This window comes from Coloeus monedula (genome assembly GCF_965178545.1).
Source record: "Coloeus monedula genome assembly, chromosome: 8".
In the NCBI taxonomy this organism is placed as follows: domain Eukaryota; kingdom Metazoa; phylum Chordata; class Aves; order Passeriformes; family Corvidae; genus Coloeus; species Coloeus monedula.
In genome coordinates, this window is record NC_138788.1 from 3,840,120 (window position 1) to 3,862,752 (window position 22,633).

The 22,633-nt window shown below is 51.9% G+C and overlaps 1 protein-coding gene across 1 annotated transcript in view; it reads left to right on the forward strand.

The window, feature by feature from the left end:
* UNC5B (unc-5 netrin receptor B) overlaps window positions 1–22,633 on the forward strand; it is a gene marked incomplete at both ends in the record, with an annotated part of 49,674 nt that overhangs the window by 21,966 nt on the left and 5,075 nt on the right. Inside the window, 7 exons of the mRNA XM_082286596.1 lie at window positions 14,693–14,914; window positions 18,329–18,472; window positions 19,622–19,725; window positions 20,226–20,406; window positions 20,957–21,124; window positions 21,604–21,768; window positions 22,439–22,471. Coding sequence (XP_082142722.1) covers window positions 14,693–14,914; window positions 18,329–18,472; window positions 19,622–19,725; window positions 20,226–20,406; window positions 20,957–21,124; window positions 21,604–21,768; window positions 22,439–22,471 — 1,017 coding nt within the window. The remainder of the gene's footprint in view (window positions 1–14,692; window positions 14,915–18,328; window positions 18,473–19,621; window positions 19,726–20,225; window positions 20,407–20,956; window positions 21,125–21,603; window positions 21,769–22,438; window positions 22,472–22,633) is intronic.

Below are 22,633 nucleotides of genomic sequence, written 5' to 3' on the forward strand. Positions count from 1 at the left end.
AAGGTCCCTTCCAAGCCAAACCATTCTGTGATTATTTTCTTTCCTCCCTGTTTTTCTCCCTGACATCCCCATCCTCATCCCAAATGTTTCCCTTCTCTCCCCAAGTCCCCTACATTGTGTCTGGGTTCTTCCAAGGGGAGATGTTCCACATTCAGACCAGCTGCCAGCATGGCTGCAACACACCCCAAAAGATGTGTCCTTGTCTTTCTTGCCCTTGTGGGACACTGGTGGCCCTCACCAGTCCCATGTGCTGCTGCCCGTGGGTACACAATGGGGAATAAATGAGCAGCAGCGCCAGATGCTGTGCAGCCAGCTGCTGCTCCCTCTCCAGCGTGGTCCAGCCTTGGACCAGCTTTAATCCTCCCCGCTGGAATACCCAAAGTGCTAATCCTGGGCTCTGCCAGAGCAAGTGGCAGAGGAAATGCTGAGGAGAGGTTTTGGGGAGAACTGAGGGTGCTTTGGGGTTATCTGGTGAACTGGGGGGATCCCAGCCTGTCCAAGGAGCTGAGGGAAGCTGGTTTTCCAGGAGTTTGGTGCAGCCAGTGCAGCAGAGAAGGATCAGTGGAGTTGCTCCACGTGTTTGAATGTGGCTGTTGCATTTCCTGGCTGGGAATGCAGCTGGAGTTGCACGGGGGAGACAGAAGTGATTCCTGCTGTGATCCAGACCACTCCTGAGTGTCACTACTCTTTTCATTACACCTTCTTCTGCTGTGTAAGAGCTCTGTGGAATCTCCCACATCCCCCTTTTCTTGCCCTCAGAGCACCCCGTTGGCTGTGGGCAGGTGGAGAGGGAAGATGTGGGCTGGCAGCTTGGGCTGGCAGCCACAGGGGAATTCCCTGGTGAGGAGAGCTGGACGGTGATCCTGCCAAGCCAGCTCTCCTCCCTTGCAGCTGGGCTGAAGCCTTCCCAAGCATCAGGCCCTGCAACCTCCCCAGGCTTCCCAGGTCTGTGCATGGGGCAGTGCTGGGAGACTCTTTCACAGGGCTTTTGGAGAAATAAGAGCAGGAGATGAGAACCAGAAGGAAGAAAATACCTCCAGCCGCTCTGACTGCTTGTCAGGACCTCCTCTCTCCTGTGGAGAAGGATGTGGGGGCATCTCTTAGGGCTGGGAAAGAGTGCCCTGGTGCCCGCTGGCCAGCCTGCCTTCATCCTGTGATGCTCAGAGCCCTGGACCAGAGTGTCCTGAAATTCTCAGGGCATCCTTTATTGCTCAGAACATTTCTCAGGGGTGGCCTGTGGTGCTCAGAGTCCTGGACCAGTGTATCCTGCACTGCTCAGGGCATATTTAATGCTCAGAGCCCTTCTGGGGGTGTTCTGCAGTGCTCAGGGCTCATCCCTATTCAAGGGATGTTCTGCAGTGCTCAGGGTGTGTCCTGACGTGCTCAGAGCCCTGTGCCAGGGTCTCTTGTAATGCTCAGGGCATCTTGCAGTGCTCAGAGGATGTTCTGGGGTGCTCAGAGCTGTACCCAGAATGTTTTGCATTGCTTGGGACATCCTTTGCTGCTCAGAGCCCTTTTTGGGAGTGTCCTGTGATGCTCAGAGGGTGTCTTGCAATATTCAGAGCCCTGGATCAGGGTGTCTTGCACTGTTGAGGCCATCCTTAACGCTCAGAGCCCTTCTCGGGGGTTCTTGTGATGCTCAGGGGATGCTCAGAGCTCTGTGCCAGGGTGTCCTGCACTGCTCGGGGCATCCTTTCCCCCAGCACAGTTTTCCCCAAAGAGTGCGCTTTTGGAACAGAGGTTCTGAGGACCTCCCCTGGTTGAGAGCTGTGGGAGCAGGTGCCCGGAGCTGTGCCGGCGGCCAGGCTTGTGGCACAGCCGGGGCCAGATGTTTCCCAGATGTAACTCACTTCCTGTCTGGCTTCTCCGCATTTAGCTTTTTATGTATTTGTTTGTTTTGGACTACAAACAAAATAAAAAGGGTTTTTATAACCCTGTTCCCATGGGGCTGCGAGTTCAGGATATAATCTGGAGTCTATTCACTATTGTCTCGATCCCCCCCTTGCCCTCGGTGTCGTCCCCGAGCATGCACAGACTCACACAGACTCACACGCTGCTTTTGTTAAAATCCTGTTTTTCCCACATGACGTTTTCTCTCGACGGACCATTTTTCCTTATGACCTCTTCCAGCTCCCAGGGCAGCGCTGGGAATATCCCTGGCCAGTTTGGGATGGAGGCTGGAGGAGGAAACACTGTGTTTCTCAGCCCCGACCTGTTCCTTGCTGTTGCTGTATTGTTAGGAGAGTTCTCCAGAATATCTGAGGATGGGAAGCTCATTGTGCTGATGATATCCAGCATCCTGCTGGATTGCCTTTGTGAGGAATTGTAACCACTTTGCCTTGCTGAGGATGTTTGGGGGGGGGGGGAGTGGGGTGCAGAGTGAAACAGTCACATAGACCACCTGAAAAAAAAACCTGAAAACACTTGAAATAAATGTGTTTGTACTTGAATCAGGTTAAAAAAGGAGTCAGGAACGGTACTACAAAAGGGAATGCTGTCAGCTTAGGGGTAAGGAGGATGAAAAAAATTATCTAAAAGTATTGTTTTGGCATGCCAGGAAGTTCTGGTAATCACTGTAACTAAGAGCTGTTACAAACACAGCCATGGAGATTTCCTCGCCTGGAAAAGGTGTAGATCAGAATCTGTCCTGCTCGGTGCGGTTGTTTGGTGGATGCTCTGCCTCCTGGATCTGGGGGCATCCACTGTAACACCAGCCTGGCTCAAACAAAATGAACCTGGCAGCTTCACTTTAAAATGTGTATGTTCAGCTCTTTCTGCTCTCCTCACACTTCATTTATAGTTTTTTTCTGCCTGTTGGGGTTAACACCCCTTTTCCTCTTTTGTTTCTCCTTCTCTCTTATTGCCTGTTAAATAATTTAAATATTTGGGACTAAAGGGCTTAAATTATCCATTAATTTACATTAGTAATTTATATATCAGGCTGAATGGACACACTGTTAGTGTAATGGCTCCCTGTGGACAGGCAGGAAGGGGGCTGCAGTGCATTTTCCAGGAAGCATGGATGTTTTCTTACACCTCCCAGCCTGGAGGTCAAGTGTGTGAGAGGGACCCCTGTGGTGGGGTCTGGGGGTCCCATCTCCTTGGGACAGAGGTGTTTGGGTTTCAAAGCAGCTTTTTTTTTTTTTTTTTTTTTTTTTTTTGCAGTTTGAGCTATGTTTGCAGGGGGTTGAATGTGTTGCATGTTGGTAGACAACATGGAATCATGGAATGGTTTGTATTGGATCGGACCTTTGAGGGATTTTCCAGCCCCATGCTGTGGGCAGGGACACCTTCCACTATCCCAGGTTGCTCCAAGCCCTGTCCAGCCTGGCCTCGGACACTTCCAGTGATCCAGGGGCAGCCACAGCTTCTCTGGGCAACCTGTGCCAGGGCCTCACCACCCTCCCAGGGAACAATTCCTCCCCAATATCCCACCTAACCCTGCCCTCTGGCAGTGTCCTGGCACTTCATCCCCTTGTCCAAAGTCCTTCTCCAGCTCTCTTGGAGCCCCTTTAGGCACTGGAAGGGGCTCTAAGGTCTCCCTGGAGCTTTTCCTTCTGCAGGCTGAACAGCCACAGCTCTCCCAGCCTGGCTGAACACAAGACATCTCCCTTAGCAGGGACAGGGTTAATTTGGGATGTGCAGCACAGGGCTTCGGGGGCTTTCTGAGGCTAAGCCCCTCGTCAGAGCTATCCCTGGGTGCTTTGGGAATGCCGGGAAGCAGATCCAGGCATGGGGCTTAGCCTTAAAGCCCAGTGTCCCCTGGTCCGTGACAGCTGGCTCTTCCCTCCTGTCCCCCTGCCCCAGGACTGGGATGGGGCAACACCTTTTTTCTGCATTCAGAAAATGTTTGGGGAGGATTTGGGGGTTTTCAAGTGCTTGTACATGTTTGGTTTGAACCCAACCCAATCCCCTCCAGCCATGGGCTAGCTGGCAGTCGTAGTGACAAGTCACGGTGCCGTGGTATTGCCAGCAGCCAGTCCAAGGAGGACTCCTTAGGGTCCATCCCTGCTGGGGCTCAGGAATCGGGCAGCATCCAGGCTCCCCGCTGCAGGGCAGGAAAGAGGCCATTCACTGATTGGGCTCCAGGGAGGAGTAAATTGGGGCCGAGCTCCATCCCCGTGGCACGCCGGGGATGCGGGAGCTGTGCCCCACTCCGCCCGTGGCGCTGCAGCCGCCCCGCCTGTCCTCCCGGAGCAGAGGTCGCTTAATGACTCTGATTACCTGCAGCATGGCCGTAGTTAAAGCAATTAGTGCAAATCGCTTATGGAAATACGGCCGCTGGGGGACAGGGAGGAGAAAAGGACGAGGCTGGGGGGCACCGGGCTTTTTTCCTGCTTTTTCCATGATGTTCACTATGCGTGATCCTTTGCCCCTGTTCCCTGAGACCTTTCTGTATCACCTCTGGTCCCTCTCTCTTGCTGCACATCCCTCGGAGGTGCCTCTGAGCCCTGCAGGAGTCATTTCACTGCTGTGCCTGGGATGTCCTGCATCCATCAGAGCCATGCTCCACTTTTGGAGATGCTCAGTGTGTTTGTCACTGAAACATCTCTGAATTCAGCATCCCAAACTTCATTTTACTTGTCAATATTGTATATTTTTAAGGGCAATTTTTATCAATACCTTGGGAGAGGAAGGTGTGGGAGCAAATGTTGGCTTGCTGGTGTATTGGACACAGGTTTCAGCATCAGTAGGGGTGCTTCCAAGTGGAGTCCCACCTACATAGGGTGGCACAGACCCCCAAAATTGAGGCATTTCCAGCCCAGGCACCTCCAGCCCCAAGTGGTACCCGTGCTGAGATGGGAAGGATGCTCGTGGGAGTTCAGGCCACCTGGGAGTTAACTTTGGTCCACAGGGGAGGAATGTGTGTGCCAGAGGACAAAGGGAGGAAAGAGAAGCTCGGTGGTGTGGGAGAAGAAAAGGTGGAAATCCCCAGCAGTGAGAAAGGAAGAAACCTGTGGCGACATGGGTCCCATGGTATTGAAATGCCAGAGAGGGGAGGAGGGTGCCAAACAACGCTAGGAAGCTCCTGAAGGCTCCCCACCTCCGTGGAAATGGGAGACTGAGGGGAAAAGGCTTTGTGTTTTGTAGGGGTTTCCTTCTGTGGGAGCACAGGGAGTTTTTGCTTCCGCTCTGGATGGCGAGGCAGTGATGCCAGGCGAGGGCAGGCACTACAAACAGGCGCCCCCCAGAACAACCCCAGAACCTCATGGCTTTTATCAATCGCAGCTTTCTTTCCTGTGTAAAAGCAGGTGTGAGGTGCTGGGAGCCCAGCTGGCTGCGGGGTTTAGAGGGAAAGGAATAAAACTAATCAAGGTATTTGCTAAAATCCTTTTGCCACCGCCTGGACACCTCTCTATATGCCACAATGGGGAAGCCATGATGGGCTTGAGGTACCTGCCCTCCATTCTACCTGCTCTTGGCTTCAGGGATCAAATCCTGACACAGAAAAGGGGGTGGGGAAGCCTTGTCATCTCAGCTAGTCTCACTGATGGTTTGGGGGCTTATTCTTTAATAAGGATATTGCTGAAAGAGGGGGGAGAGAGAGAAAAATCTTAATATTTGACATTCAGCATCAGCAGGGATTATTTTTTTTCCTTAAATCTTTTTCTATCCCTGTTTCTCCCCCTCCTCCCATTTTTCCTTCTGTTCATCCCTGCAGTAAAATGAGAAGGGAAGAAAAGGGCAGAGAAAGGACAATAAAAAACAAGGCATTTCCAGCCTCCATTTGTGGTGGTTATTTTTTTGTTGTTGTTTTTGTTGGTTTTTTTTTTTTTATCGTAGCAACAAATCTGAAAGATTAAGGGCAACTTTAAAGACTGTTTAATAAAGGGACCTTAATCAGCCTCTCTGGTGATGTTCCTCCCTGAGTTGAATTAATGGGGAATTTGAGGCATGGAATGGACCTTTTCTCTTGTTGCTTTTTTAATGATTAAATAATAATAATGCCATGATTAAAATGATTTCAAATCAGAGCAGCATTGCTCCCAGCGCCTTCCTCTGCTGAGCTGGCATGTCTGGGGGGGTGGGAGGTGATCCTGGCAGGCGGCTCTGGCGGCGGGAGCCCCCAGCATAAGGAGTGGGGGCTCACGGCTGCCGCGGGTACCAGAGCGGGTGATGCTCCCAGCCCATGCCGGCCACCGAGTGAGCTGCGGGAGAAGAGTGGGAAAAGCGTCGGGAAAAGTAGGGCAGCAGCTGGCGAGGGCCCTGCAGAGAGGTTGGCTGGAGGTGGCAGGGGGCATTCTTCCAGCCGGCTTTGGCTTCCCAGGGCTTGCGGGAGGAGAGAGTGGGTGACAGAAAGACAAAAAGGATGAGGAAAAAATCCCCAAAACCAAACACAACTCCCCCAGATTTCTGTTCCTTTTGCCCTGCTGTTCCCTTCTTTGCAGCCAGCTGCCTAAACTTTTTGCTTTACCCTGTTGGGCTTGTGCTAATGCCTCCTTGGGGTGGGATGTGCACAACCTTGGGGTGCTAATGGCTTCCTTAGGGTGGGATGTGCACAACCACCTCCTCTAGATTTTGGGACAGAAGTGCCACCACCCAGGACTACCAGACCTTGTCAGCCACTTTTAGAGGGCCTGGCTGGGTTGTCCCCACCTCGATGTTTGGCATTGGGGTGCTCAGAGGGCGAAACCTGCTCACCTCCAGCCCATGGTCCTGTGGGATGTGTATGCCCAGGGAGGGATGCTCCGAGATGGGATGCCTGGTGGGCAGCAGAGCATCCCTCTTTTCCCAGGGAGCACTGGGTGTTTCACAGCCCTGCTTGCTGCTGCTTTAAAATCGCTTCTCATGCCTGAAGCCAGGGCGGTCGCCTCCAGATTTTCATGTTCAGGGAAAAAGAGAAAACCCACCCATTGCAAAACAGCCGCCTGAAAGTTGCACTCTCAAGGGGAACACTGGGGAATTTACATTTTGAAATATGTATGTAATTTGGGTGAAGGGGAAATCGCTCTCTGTCTGCAAAACCGTCAACTTTCTTTCTCCCAGAGTTAGCATTTTCCAGATTGCTGTGCTCAGTTAACAGGAGACCCTTTTTTTTCCTTCTCTGTGTTTTCCAAGGAGAGCTTGCAGCTTGCACTTGGTTTGTTGCAGTTTGAAGGATAATTAGTAATTCCTTGGACTTTTTGGTATTAACCAGGGCAACAAGTCCCTGCTTGTTCCTTGCTTGCTTTTCCCTTCTCTCTTTTCTTGTTGAAATGATTATTCTTTTCACGACAGGAACCCAGCACACGCCGTACATGTGAATAAACAGCGCGTTACCGCCTTCTTGGCTGCTGGCGCTTTTCTTTCATGGCCAAAGCAAATAAATAATAACTTCATATAATTATTATATCCATTAAAAATAAAGAACAAACTCGACAAGAGGACCGTGACAATGGAGTGAAAATAGCACAAAGGGAAATGTCTGTGCCCGTAACAAGAACCAGCACTAGATGAAATTTGGAGATAGTTTTCCAACAAAACTGCTTCCCTGAAGGGAATGTATAAAACAGCACAAAAGAAGCCAGCACAATAGAGTGTAACAGGGATTTGCGACATAATTCCTCCTCCTATTTTTTCTTTCTTTTTTTTTATTTTGATTCACTCTCTTTTCCATGGGTATTTACGGGGATTCGCGCAGCTCACGGCTCCACTAAAACCAGAAATAAGGAACAATTTACTCCAATCTGCCTGTGTCGTGTTGTAAATCCATATAATGAAAAATTAAGAGATTTGTACCATAAGGGATCTCAGCTGTTTACACTTCTCAGGAGGCTTCGCCTTTGATTATCATAATCATAAAGAAAAACAAAAGAATAGTGGCTCCATAAATACTCTGGTGTAATGCATAATCAACAAGATAAACCTCTCTCTTTCCAGCTCCCAGGACAGGAGGTGTTGCCAGAGCCTGGGTGTTTCTCCTCCGGGGATTTCATCCTCAGGGGATGGTTGGCATTTGGGTTGGATCCTCTTAGCTGTGGCTGGCAGGGGCACAGAGGTCCTGTGATGGGTTGTGCAGGGATGCTGCAGTGGGATGCTTAGGATGCTGCAGATGGGATGCACAGGGATGCTGTGGTGGGATGTGTAGGGATGCTGTGGTTGGATGCCCTATGCAAGGGCACCCTGCCTTAGTTTACTTCTCAGGCTGCCTTGCAAAAACCTGACCTGAGGATTTAGCTAAAAGGTTGATTTATTTTTGTATTTATTTATATAAGTGAGGTGGGTTTTGATCAATACGGTCGTTGCATACAGAAACATCCGTGGGGCTGCCCAGCTCCTGCTTCCCACCCTGTTCTCAGCACAGACTTTGCTTTCTTCATTCCTTTCCCTGTCCCCATGCAGTCCTGGTTTAATAAAGGTACGCAGTGAGGGAGGCCAGCTGCAGGCTCTTCCTTTAGCTGGGAGAGGAGGAATCTGTTTTTTTTTTTTTCCAGGGGTGTAATTAGGGCTGGCTGAGTGCACCCCCTCATTACCCACGCTGGGGAGGAATGCTCTCTAATTATGAAGTTTGCCTGTCGCCGGGCAGGAGGGACAGGAGGGACTTCTAAGCTGCTGGGAAATGCCTGTCTGTCCCTCCCTCTCGGGCTGGGTGGGCTCTGGGAGGAGCTGGAGGCCATGGGATGGAGGGATTGTGCTGGCTCAGAGCTGGATGATGCCAGGTTTGGCAGGAAGGGACTGTGAAGCTGCTGGAAGAGGGCAGCCAGTGGAAGAAAATGAGCCAGGTCATCAGGCAGAGATGCTTGGGGGAAAGGTTAAGTGGGTCTTTCCAGGTTTAGTTATTAATAAAAGAGTGGTGAGAATGGAGAGGCCAAATATGGATTCCAGGTGCTTTCCTGGCTGGTGGGAGCAGGAGGGGATAGGCTTCAGTTTCTGGGGGTCCAGAGAGGTAGGAAAACATCTTCTGCACATGCCAGCACACCCCTGGGTGCGGGGTTTCAGTGATCCAGTCCCTGCTGAGCTACCAAGATTGGGGGCACAAGGGTGGTCACCCTACAAGCATGTCATCCCCGTCTCTTTTTGAGCTCAAAATCCAACCTTGCTCCAGACTGGAGTTGAGGTAGAATCATAGAATGGTTTGACTTGGAAGGGACCTCTAAAGATTGTGGACTTCCAACCCCCACCGTGGACAGGGACACCTTCCCACCAGACCAGGGTGCTCCAAGCCCCATCCAACCTGGCCTGACACTTCCAGGGATGGGGCAGCCACAGCTTCTCCAGGCAACCAATTCCAGGGTCTCACCACACTCACAAGGAAGAACTTTTTCCATAAATTTCCCCTTTCACTTTGAACCCAAATGAACCCAGGCCCTGGGTACCACTGGTTATCCTTGCTATCCCTGAAGGTTCCACACTCAGTTTTGTGGCTTCTGCTGGCAGCTTGGGGCTCCCCCATGCTGGGAGGGAGAGGTTAATGAGCCACACTGAGTTAATGAGGCCGGGGGTTACATCAGCCAGCTGCAGCCCTGGGGACCTGTTACATTCTCTGCATCTCAGTTTCATCAGCACTTCCCAGCTTGTGTCTGAATGATACTAGGCTTTCGAAGGCACAGGATTTTGTGGGCTCTGTGCGAGAAGGCAGCAGGGAGAGAGTTGGATGTGAGTGGCTTCAAGTCTCCCAAACCCATCCTCACTTACACCCTGTATTTTGGGTTGTCCTCCTTTCTCCTTGCTGTGTCTCCAATGGGATGTAACCCCAGAGAAGGGGCAGTGGGCTGTGGCTTGGGATGGCACTGCTCCATCTCATGGAGACTTTGCCTCTGAAGATGCCACATGCTGCTGTTACCTCCTCGGAGATGGGGCTTTGTGTTGGGGAACCACACGGGTGTGTGGGAGGCTGAATTTGGCTTAGCAGGGGTGAGAAGGGGATGCTTGGGGAAGAGAGGATGATGTTTGGGGGAGGAAGGATGCTTAGGCTGCCTTTAGGATGGAAGGTTTGGGTATGTGTTACCACTGGACACAGAACTGTCCCAATGGCAGTTTACGATGGGAAGCCCATGGGCATAGGAAAGGCCTGGACTGGTGATGCCGGTTCCCCCTGAGCTCAGGGATGGACTGGAATGTGGTGGGATGCGTTTGTGCCCCCCCAGGGCTGGCAGCAGGGATGCCCTCAGTCAGCCAGGGATTCTGGAATGGCAGTGAGCCATGCCATGGCTCCAGCATCAAAATTTGCTGGAGTTTAAATGGCAACAGCACTAATCTCTAAATGAGCCTGTTAATACCTTCTCCCTGGAGGCAATAGGAGGAGGGATTTGGGATGGGGACAGCCCCACTCCAGCTTTTCAGACACCTGGAGCCAAGCTGGTGGCTGGAGCATCCCCTCCATCTCTGTCTCTAGAGCCAGAGCCATTCTCATCCCTTCTGGGGGATTGGGAAGGGGGATTGGGAAGGCAGATGACTCCTCCTGTGGTGCTGGAGATAAGCTGTTACATATTTTTTCATTTCTACAGGAGGATTTTAACCCACCTGGCAGGTTTAACTATTCCCTGTCAGGCCTTCCCAGGAGCTAGCGCCTGCCATGAGGCAGGCGGGAATGTGGGGAGGCAGAGACAGAAGGGGTTAAGCGTCCACCGCCACTCAGATATAGCTGGAGAAACCCAGGCATCCCAGCCTAATCCTTACATCCTTACATCGCATCCCTGCCTGCCTGGTACTGGGAGGAGGGATGGTGGTGGCCATGGGTGATGGGAAGCCACTAATGCTCCTGTAATCTTCCAAATATTTGGAGGGATGACAATTGCAGGAGAGAGGATTTTAACACTTTCCTGGGGAGGTTTGCTTGGCCATTGCTGCATGGGGAGTTGCTTCGCAGGTTCGCCATCCCTGGTGCCGCGTGTTTGGGGTGATAGAGGAGGGGGTTAAGGCTGGATCCCAGCTCTGATGCTGCTCCCTTTTGGGGCTTGAGGTGGGTGTGGGGTCGTGGATCTTGACAAGTTGCAAACACTGGCAGCAAACATCTGCAAATCACCCCCCAGGGAGCAGATGCTGTGGATAATCCAGCTCAGCCCCAGCCGATTAAAATGAGGGATGGGGAGAGGAAAAGAAGTGCCTGTTTCCCTCCTCCCTTTTCCTCTTGTTGCTCCTTCTACACTCATCCTCGAGGCTTCAGGATTTGGTCCCGTGGGTTGAGCTGGGAGCTGCTCCCTCTTTGCCTCTCCCTCCCCACAAAGAGTTCCAGACACCCTGGAACACCATACCCCAAGTAGTGTGAGATTGTGGGATGGCGACAGCCTGGGACTTCCAAAAAAATCCCCAGAAGAGAGCTGGGAAGCAGGCACCCACCTCCAGTGGGAAGGAGGGAAGCCAGCAGATGGGAACCCCCTGCAGACGTCTGCCAGGGAGATGATTACAGGCAGCGGAGCGCGCTCTCAAATATTTATTAGTTTGTCACTGCTGGTAGTTTTATTGTTGGTGTGATTGTGGGACTGGAAATCCTGGCTGTGCAGGGCTCCTTTCCTGCTTTCCCATGCAAAAGCATCTCCATGCCTGTTGCTCCTGTGGTCACCGGGCCACAGTGTCACCTCGGCTGGGAAGTGGTCTCTGGAGGTGATGGGATTGCACCATTGGGGAAGTGCCTTTTCCTGGGGGGTATTTTGCAGCTGTTACTGGGTAGTCAGGGCAGACAGGAGCAGCAGTTGTTCCTGCACAAGCAGCCATGTTTCCCCCCCACCGACTGTGTGTGGATTTTTTGGGGGCCCCCAATGAGTGTCGGCGGAGTGAGAGGTTTCCCATGCAGCGGGTGGCCGGGCATTGGGAATGGGGATGAAAGGCTGGCTTGATGGGCTATGATAAATGTGCCCAGCATGGTTCTCCTCCCTTCTCATCCAAAGTCCCCATTGTTCCTATGCCTTAATTCTTCCCCAGTGCATTTAAACACCAGCGACCGTTTCATGCTGGAGGAAAACGCCCTGCCCAGCTGCAAATGCTTTTTCGCAGATAATTTCTGAATGGAAAAATCACCCTCCCCCTTGATTTTCTTCCATCCATGAGTCACAGATCCATGATCTGTGGGGTTGGGGCTCCGTGGCATGGCCCCAGTTGTGAGTCTGCCATGAAAAACCCATCATCCTTTTCCCCTGTCTCCTGTTAGAGCTGCTTTTTTGGCCCCAGATTTCTCCTGGCCAGAATCAAAAGATCTCTCAGCTGTTGTGAGTTTGCAGGATTTTAACTTTTCCAGCATGCTCCTTGCTTTAAAGGTTCAGGTATTTTGGGTTCAAGCCTTAAACACAGCAGCTTTTTATAGCCACCAAAAGCAGATGCTGGATCTAGCTGGTGACACTATCCTATTCCCCCACCCTCGTCACTGTGCCCACTTGAAGAAGAACCTTGAAGACCCAGCATTTGGGCAGATGCCCTCTTGGAGCGGGGTCTGGATGGGATTTTTGGTACCACCAGGAGTGTCTCAGCCCCAAACCCTGTGCTGGGGGCTTGCACCACAGCCTGGAGCATCACCCTTCCTGCTGCAGATGATCCCAGTGAGTCACAAATCTGGCATTTTCATCCCCATCCGGCCATGACTCATCCCCTCACGGCTCCCAGATCCTCTTGGATGACCTAAAGTCTTGTTTAGCATCACCAAAGTGGTGATGAGGTTGGAGAAAACATATCCTTGGTGTTGGCTGTTGGAGAAGGATCTCTCCTCCTAGCCTGTGGTTTTGGATCAGGGTCATGTGCACTTCGGGGTGTTACCTCTGTAGGGAAGGTCCTTCCAAAAACTGGTTCTTTAGGCTACCTGTGCCCATTCCCAGCTGCCAGTCTCAGGTCTGACTTTGCCACAGGGATGCAAGGAGCATCATATCAGGGAGGTTTTCACACAAGCCCATGAGCTAAGTTTTGTTGGCTGCCTCTGTTGCCAGTTCAATTATCTCCTGCCAGCCCCCTTTGCCAGGGAATTTAGATCTGTGACATCGAAGCGGTTTCTGAAATTTAAAAAAAACCAATGTACAACCAACAACACAACAACTCAGTGGATGAAAAGTTGAGTAGTAAATTTAAAAAAAAGATGGGGGGGAAAAAGAGATATTTGTTGCTGTGACAGGTAAAAGGCTGCTCAGCAGGACAGGAGAGCAGGACCAGTGGCCTGAGGTGGTCACAGGGAGCAGCATGGGATTGTTCAGGGTGAGGGTCACATACCTTGGGATTCCCTGTCCCCCTGCCTGCCATGGGGCCTGGGAAAATTACAGATCTGCAAATGAGATGGGGGAAGAAATAACCAGCAGCAGAGAGGTGGGGAAAAGCCAGCCAGAGAGAGGGAGAGAAATTAGCCCGGAGTTTAATTCATTGTTTCCAAAAGAGCAGTTAATGGATTATGACAAATGTCCTACCGCTCTCCCTTAGTGCTGTGTTAAATGGAAATGGAAAGTCAATTTTCCTAAATGGATTTTAAACGACTGACCTCGTGCATTTTTTTTTTTTTCCTCACTGATTTTTGCTCAGGAGGCAGCTTGGTCATCTTGTTTTCTTGATGCATCTGATTATATTTTTTTCTCCTCCTCCTCCTCCTCCTCACAGTTTGGGATTCTGATTCTCTCCTTGCAGCACTGCTTCTTGCCAAGGGTAATGAAGGGAGTGGGCTTCTTTCTTTTCCCTGCCAGTTCTGGAGATGTTATCGCAGGGCTGGGGATATTTACTGTTTTCCTGCACGTTGCAGTGCCTGGAGTTGAGAATCACAGCTCTGGCTGGGGGAAGAGAGGAGGAAAAGCTCGTAACTCCTTTGAGTGTAAAGAAAAGCCTTGTGATGTGACCTGGCTGCTAGTGAGATTCCCAGGAACAACAGGTTAAGCAGCAGCATCCCTGTACACCTGTCTGGGGGTTTTTATTACTCCTGTGATATTTGGGGTTGATCTTAATGGGCTGGAAACAGGTCTCCTACAGATGATGCTCAGCATCAGTCAGAGCATCTTCCCAAGCTGCTGCTGGGAATGAGCCACCCTGAGCCTCCCACTCCTAAGGGATAATGTTCCTGTGTGAGCGCTGAGTTGCTCACCCCTTTCCAAGATTTTTCTTGGCCTGTCCTGAGCAAACATCACCTCCAGTTGTTTTTGCATTTAGATGGCTTTTGAAAGCAAACAAGCAGGAAGATGGAGCTCCCCAGGGCACAGACCCCTGGTTTCTGGGACAGTGTGAATCCTGATGGCACCTTTGGGTGATGTTCTCTGGAGGTGGCTGGGCTGGAAGCGATCGCTCACCTGTTGGGTGATGCTGAAATCCAAGTGTTGGCAGGGGGTGAGATCCCAAATGCAGCTCCAGTGAAGATGTGGATGTCTGAGATTACTGCTGGGGATATGGTCAGCATTCCCAGCACAAGCCCTGCCAGCATTTTGCTTGGAGCATGCCCGTGCATTCCTCAGGGCTGTGAGGAGGAGGCTTGGGGTGGGGGACATCAGCCCCTTTGGAGCCTCTCTGTGTCCCTGTCACCATCCCTGGACCTGGGTTTGTTTTGCTTTGCCGCTTGTGGTGTCCTCTAGTGAGATCACCCAGGCTTTGGGCTCAGGGTATGCATGGGGGTACGCAGGTGAAAACAGGATTGATCCCACAGCTCTGTACCTTACAGGGGTTTGCTTTGCTGGCTTTTGAGGAGCCTCCAGCCCTCTTTTTGATTTTCCACACATCCTCAGCAAGGGCTGTTGTTGCCACCACTGTATGCAGGGCAGTCCTGGGTGGGTGGGGGATGGGGACGTAGGGCACCTTCCAACCCTCTCGGGTCTCCTGGCAGGGCTGGAGTACAGCGATGTGCTGCCTGACTCCTTCCCGTCGGCGCCGGCGGAGACGCTCCCGCACTTCCTGCTGGAGCCGCAGGATGCCTACATCGTGAAGAACAAGCCCGTGGAGCTCGTGTGCCGCGCCAACCCCGCCACACAGATCTACTTCAAGTGCAACGGGGAGTGGGTCAACCAGAATGACCACGTCACCAAGGAGAGCCTGGATGAGGTCACCGGTGAGCAAAGCCACCCCAGCATCTCTCTGCCTCCCCGTCCCTCGCTTCTTTCCAGGTCCTTTTCCCTCTTGCCTTATCTGCACTGTTGATGGTTCACCTCCAGGCAGACTTTCCAGACCACTGGTGAAAGCACCATGATGGTGCTGTGGTCACCACACCCCCCAGAAGCTTGGGGAAGTCACTCTGCCTGATTTTGCGCTTACCCTTGTGCAGGACTTGGGGTTCTTAAAAGGGATTTTAAAGGCAGCATGTTTAAATCCGATAAAAAAAGGGACTGCTTTCCTACAAAATGCCTAATCAACATGTAGGAGTCATTGCCAGGACGGGTGGCAAAGGCTGGCAGCTTATGCAGGTTCACAGAGGGATTAAGTGTTTAATCGGTAATGAGAGGAATTGCAGGTAGGATTTGAAATGCCTGTTGATGGCAAATTAGCTCTTTCTTCCCTATCTCAGAGGATAAGTCAGCCTCTGGCTGCCTGGAAGCGGGTGAGAAGGTGGCTTAGGCGTTTTAGGGGGGGGGTCTTACTCCATGGGATTGGGCTCTGTAGAGCTGCTAGGTCCCTGTCTTGGAACATCCCGGCATAAGAATAAGATCAAGATGTGGGGTTGGATGTATCATGTAATCAGTAGATTTCCTAAAATTGGTGTGCTTTAGCTTGGCACCCATCTTTTCTGCACCAGTTTTGGTACCTGTGGCTGATCAGCAGTGGAGGAAAACAGTCACGTTGCCCCTGTAAGATCTTCCCTCTGCAAATCCCTGTGCACATGGCATCTGGAGGGCTTTAAACCAAGGCAGCTTTTTGAACTGCAGTGGTGTTGGCCTTGGAAGGCAGGCTGGGCTTAGAGGAGAGGATTCATCAGCCTGGAGGAGCCACAAGTGTTTTGACAGAATCTTCTCTTGTCCCTATGATTTTTCCCACAGCCTTACCCTTCCCTGGTATCTCTTGCTCTCCACTGTGTACTAGCCGTGAGCTAGTCTGTGCTCGGGTGCATCCCTGAACCTGCTCTGTAAAACCTTTCTTTCCTCTGTAGCTTTTTGAGTCTTTCCTCCTAAAGCTGCTTTAGCCATTCCTGGGGTGTTTTTCCTCTAGAGGAAGGCTGGTCAGGCAGGCTGGCCCTTTGCTTCTCTGGAGGCTGACAGGAGCAGGGGACGCTCTGTTTCTCTCTTTCAGGGTGCATCTCCACCTCCCAGCTCTTGCAGAGGCCAGATTTGAAACCCTCACCACTGTAGGGCAGTGTCAGTGCTGGTCAGTGATGGAGCAGCCTTTGCCAAGGGGTTTTAAATTTATTTATAGCATCTGGCCACACTGGGTTGAGCCAGAGGTCTGTGTGCCCCGCACACGGCAGTGGAGGATGCTTAGGGGAAGATCATGGAACCAGGACAAGGAGGGAGCGATGGAGCTGCCCTGTCACCCTCCCAGCTTTCCACCATCTATGATCAGGGACTCCCAGCTTTTGTGGCAACATCTGAGCAGTGTGGTCCAGCCCTAGGTTGAAATCCCCCCCTTGTTAATTTGCCTAAATGCTGTTAGGATTCATTTCTCTGGAGCATCCTGTAGGAGGGGGTTTCATGCCTTAGTGATGTGCAGTGTGGAAAGAACCACTATATTTCATAGACCCATGGAATGCATTGGGTTGGAAGGGACCTTAAAGATGGTATAGTACAACCCCCTGCCATGGGCAGGGACACCTTCCACTAGCCGAGGTTGCTCCAAGCCCCGTCCAGCCTGGCCTGGAACACTCCCAGGGATGGGGCATCCATCTGCACAACGTGTTGTTGTGGGAACTCATTCACTTTGGTCCAGCATCTCCCTCTCAGATTCCAGTCTGCTGATGCAGAACCTGTGCTGACAATTTGGGAAGGAAAGAGCACCTTCCATCCATGCTTCAAAGATGGCATTGCTGCTATCAGGGAATGAACCGACAGTGCCTGTAGGTGATGCCATGCATGTAAAAGCTGCTGGTGTGGGCATCTCTGCCTGGCAGCCTCCCTAAGGAAGAGGGAGCTGGAACCAAAGTGGTTGAACGTGCTAAAAAATCTGCATTTGCAGCACCCAGCATTGGTTGGGAAAGCTGCCGGAAAGGGCAAGGGGGAGAGCTGGGCACAAAGGCACAGGTTAACATGGTTAGTTTTTAAGTGTCCTTGGTTAAATGCTTTGGAAAAAGGGACCTTTAAGAAGAAGGAAAAAAAAAAAAAAGAAAGGACTTTTAAGATGACGTGTCTTGAATGAGCCTGGCTCAGTACTGCTCTGATTGTGCTTGATCCAAAACATTTCATGCAGAATAAAGCAAAAATAGGCCAAGTCAGAGAGGATAATTCAGCTGAGTGAGGGGGGCCAGGCAGGATGAGTGGCTCTGTTTGGGTGCCTGGAAGCCCTTAGGAAGTCACTTCTGTGTGCCATGAGTTTGGTCTACAGTTTTGGGTAGTCATTGCTTTCAGGGGGGACAGAGGCAGGGCATTTACAGGATGCTCCCCACCTTTCCAGGATGCTTCTCCCACCAGAGCTTCCCAGATAGACAAAATGAGTTGGAGCCCCATCTCCATCCTGAGTCCTTCTAAAAACCCTAAGTTTCCCAAAAGTGCTTAGCCCAAATACCTTTGCTTTTGGGGTTTTTTGTTGTGATTTTTTTTTCCCTTGAATAGTGACAAAATAAATTGTATTTCCTTGTCAGCTCTTCCGCAGGAAGGTATCAGGGAGACAGTAATTGCTCCTCACAGCAAGGGGAGTGAGCTGTAACAAAATTACAGCTGGGGAGCGTGCAGCTCTCGATCACTGTGAAATTGAGGCCTTTTTAAAATAGAAACAGAAAAAAAAAAGCCAAACGGGCAGATATTGCTTAAAATAAGGAAAAGTAAGCCCCGAGTCCCTCCTGCCCTTGGTGATGGTCATTGATGCTTCAGCATCCTGCAGTCCAGGAGACCGTGTCCTGGTCATGGTGGTGTCGCCTTTGTCATTGCACCCCTGCCATGGCCAGGCTGATTTCTTTAAGGTTTTATTTGTCTTGTTATATTTGTATTCAAGTGGCACAGACAGGGGTAGTTTCTCCCCACAACAAAACCTGGGGGAGGCATCCTTCAAACTCTGGTGGGTGAGAAGGGGTCTGGACAGGGATGTTGGAGAAGTGGGAGCGAGCTGGTGGAGGAGGATGATGGCTTTAGAAACACTGAAGAGATTCTGGTCCTGCTCAGCTGGACTGGGGGGGAAAAAGAGACACTTCCATGTGATCCATTGCCCTAACTTCATCCCCAAACCATCCTCCTCCCTCATTTGTGAGGTGCCAACCCCAGATGAGAAGCCTCCAACCCTCTCTCCTCCAGCGTTGCATGTCCCCCACCCCTCTTGGATGCTGCCTCAGTTTCCCTGCTCCTGGATGCTCCTGCCCATCTGATGCCATGCCTCTGTCCCCTTGCAGGGCTGCTGGTGCGGGAGGTGCAGATCGAGGTGTCCCGGCAGCAGGTGGAGGAGCTGTTTGGCCTGGAGGATTACTGGTGCCAGTGCGTGGCCTGGAGCTCGGCAGGCACCACCAAGAGCCGCAGGGCCTACGTCCGCATTGCCTGTAAGTGCCCCGTGCTGCTCCCATCTCCAGGGCTCACTCCTTCTCTGCTTTCTGATCAATTTGGGATGACCCATCTTTGCTGGATGACCCTGGTTTTCTCTCCTCACCCCAGCTCTAGCTTTGCTTCTGAGTGTCACTGTCCCCACCTGCCGGGGCAGTGGCACTACCAGGGTTAATGCCACATTGCCCAGCAGTGTGCTCAGCTCTTCCCAGGGTTTTATTATCCTTAATAACCCAGCGGATGGCACCTTGCACGCTGTGCCTGAATCAGCGACTCCGTGTCCTCTGAGTCCCTGCTGTCACGTGTCGCTGCCCCGAGCTGCTGTTTGGGGGTGTCAGCCTGATTAAGGGCAAGTTAGTCAGGCTGGTCCCGCCTGAATTTGCTCAGCTAGCAAACAAGATGGTGGAGCTATAGGAGGACAGCCAGGCTTCCCCGGCCCCAAACAGATTTTGCTATTAGAGGGCTAATAATCCAACGTGTTATCCAAAACAGAGAGGACTGATGGATTGGCTACACTGCTGAAGGGTTTTGTCTGACCAGGGAAAATCACAGGATCAGAGAATCATAGAATCCCAGAATGCTTTGGGTTGGAAGGGATCTTAACATTCCAACCCCATGCCATAGGGAGTGACGCCTTCCTCTACACCAGCTTGCTCCAAACACTGTCGAGCCCGGCCTTGAACACTTCCTTGGTGTTTTTTAGAGCAGAGGGTTCGGGAGCCACGTGGAGAGGGCTGGGAGTTGTAGCAGAGGATTGCAGCACCATCTAGTGACGCTCCTGCTCCTTCCAAGGCTCTGGAGCAGGACACTGCCGTGTCCCCCACATCCCGAGGGCTCTGCTGGGAGGGATGAAGAAACAGTGGATAAACTGAGTTTTAGCCCCAAAAGGAAAAGACAGGATGGGGTATAAGCTTGCAAGCACATGAAGGAGGAAATATATCATCCTTGAGCACCATGTGCTGCCCCAAATTCATGGAAATCATGGTTCTTCAGCTCCTTCCTCCCAGGACACGTTTTGCCCTGGCTGTCTATGCCAGAGGGATTTCGTGACTCGTGGGTGCTTGGTGCTGAGGCACCCACCAAAGTTTTGGAGGCTGCCCTGTTCCTGCTGCAGGCTGGTAACCCCTGGCTTTTCCTTCCCCTCCCAGACCTACGGAAGAACTTTGATCAGGAGCCGCTGGGCAAGGAGGTCCCACTGGAGCACGAGGTGCTGCTGCAGTGCCGCCCGCCCGAGGGGGTCCCACAGGCCGAGGTGAGCAGCTCCTGAAGGAATGCATGGTGGGGTGTCCCATCCCATCTCCTGTCAGCTGTCATTCAGCAGAATGGTTTATTTTGGACAGCACCTGCTCAGCCCACTTCTCCCACACTTCCCTGAGGTGCCATTAACCCCTCAGAGGGAAGATCTAACAAGGAGGTACCCAGTGAGTTGTCTGGATTGGAGCGGTCACCAGTGGGAGCCAAGGGCTGGGAAAATCAGTATGGATGGGTTTCCCTACCAAGGTAGTGGAGCTTTCCTTGCCCACAGCTCTGTCAGCCCCTGGGAGCTGTGTGTTGGAGGTAGCCACGGTGTCTCATCCTTGGCCAAAACACCAGTAACGTGCCCCAGTCAGGCCTGGTTTGGCTCCCTTTTTGAGGAGAAATAAATCCAGTCAGAGGCAAGGTTGTCCAGTCAGTGGTTGAGGTGCTCAAGACATCATTGGTCTTGGTGATGGCGTAATCCCTATCATTCCCCATCCCTTCCTTTCCTGCCAGGTGGAGTGGCTGAGGAACGAGGATGTCATTGATCCCATCCAGGACACCAACTTCCTGATCACCATCGATCACAACCTCATCATCAAGCAGGCCCGGCTGCTGGACACTGCTAATTACACCTGCATGGCCAAGAACATCGTGGCCAAACGCCGGAGCACCACGGCCGCTGTCATTGTCTATGGTACCAGCCCGTGCTCTGGGAAGGGACCTTTGGTGCTGGCTGTGTCTCCAAGCCAAGGGGGAATATGGGCACTTCCTGGGAGTGGTAGGAGTGAATTAAATTAGTGTATTAAATTAGGTGATAACCAATATCTGCAGAACAGGAGCCTCTAATGGCTTCCACAGGCAGTAAGGAGAGGTTCGAGCTGTAGGGGTCGAGGTATTTCCAAGCATTCTCGGTTCGGTAGGAGGGTGGATGGAGGCTGGATCTAGATGGATTTCTCTGGCTCTCAAAGCAGCTGGAAAGCTTTTTTGGCTTAACTTTGATATGAAATCAAAGATCTCCTCAGAGCTAGACATAAAAATATTTGCCAAGTGGAGAAAGGACCAAAGCATTCTCGAGCATCTTGGGCATAGGGTGGGTGACACAAGAGAGTCTTGTGATTTGCTTTTCATGAGGCTGAGCTGTAACAGGGGGTCACAGAAGATATAAAAACTCGAGGTTTAGCTCCAGCCCAAGGCTTAGCTGATGGATTGGGCTTCAGTGTTAACTCTGCCTATCTCCTCTGCAGTGAATGGTGGCTGGTCCACCTGGTCTGAGTGGTCTCCGTGCAACAACCGCTGTGGCCGGGGCTGGCAGAAGCGCACCCGGACCTGCACCAACCCTGCTCCACTGAATGGCGGCTCCTTCTGTGACGGGCAGCCCTTCCAGAAAATCACCTGCACCACTCTTTGTCCAGGTACAGAGGGTTCAGAAACCACCATATGCACGCTACCTGTACCCCAGGCTGTGGTTGGGATTGTTGGGATTGTTCAGTCTGGACAAGAGAAGGCTCTGAGGTGACCTAATTGCAATCTTCCGGTACCTCAAGGGAGCCTATAAGAAACAGGGAGAGTTTATTTTCAAGGGCCTGGAGTGACAGCACAACAGGGAATGGCTTCATATGGACAGAGGGCAGGATTAGGTGGGATATTGGGAAGAAATTCTTCTCTGTGAGGGAGGTGAGGCCCTGGCACAGGTTGCCCAGAGAAACTGTGGCTGCCCCTTCCCTGGAAGTGTCCAAGGCCAGGTGGAACAGGGCTTGGAGCACCCTGGTCTGGTGGCAGGTGTCCCTGCCAATGGCAGGGGGTTGAAACAAGATGGTCTTTAAGATATGCTGGGATAACACTCCCCAAAGTGGGAAGGTTTTACTGATGCCCCCGTGTCCGGTGCCCGCAGTGGACGGCGCGTGGACAGAGTGGAGCAAGTGGTCAGCGTGCAGCACCGAGTGCACTCACTGGCGCAGCCGTGAGTGCACGGCTCCGGCCCCCCGCAATGGTGGCAAGGACTGCAGCGGGGTGCTGCTGGACTCCAAAAACTGCACCGATGGGCTCTGCCTGCACAGTGAGTACCTGGGAGGGTGGCCACAAGCATGGGGACATGACACAGGAGATGCCACTGGCCATGGTGCTCCAGCGTTTGGCCATGCTTTTTTGGCTGTGCCTCCAAGATGATGGAGTAGCCACTACCACCTGTGTTTTAAGTTGTCTTTAAAAAGGTGTTCTCATCCCTTCCAAAGTTAGTTCTTACCTGGAGGAAAGAGATATTGGGGATTTTTGGTGGAATCTAAATGTGCTGCTGGCATTGAGGCCCCTGCCCTCCCTGCAGGTTTGGGGCCTCTGCTGAAATAAAGCCGGTTGTGGGTAGAGGGGACAACTAGGAGGGGTTTCTCAGTCACACCGTGAAAACGCCTTCCCTGGGTCATCGCTGGGAGTTCTGGAGGTGGTTTTTTGAGGAAATAAACCCATAGTGATGGTGATGGTGCTGCTTCCTGTGAGTGGGCATGCTGAAGGCAGCCAATGCTGCCACCTGCTGCTGTGTGACACCACTGTCCCCTTTACTGGCTGGGCACGGGAATGTCCTTGTCACGTGCTTCTACCTGGCTTTTGGAAAGCCCCAGGGAATGATGCTGATCTCCCACACCCCTGGGCTGGCTTACCTCCCACTTTCTGTTTCATCTCATCCCCATCATCACCTTCACCTTTTTCTTTTCTAACTTTGTTTTTCCTAACAGATAAAAGAATTCTAAACGAGCCCAAAAGCCACTGTAAGTGCTCATTTCACGGCCATTTTTTTGTTTGTTTCTTTGGTTTTGTTCTGTTGAATTCATGTTAGGGGTTCCCTGGCATCTGGGCAAGGACAGGGTGGGAAGATGGAGCAACTGAAGCCCACCCTAAAACTCCTGTGTGCTCCTCAGAGTTGTCTCTGT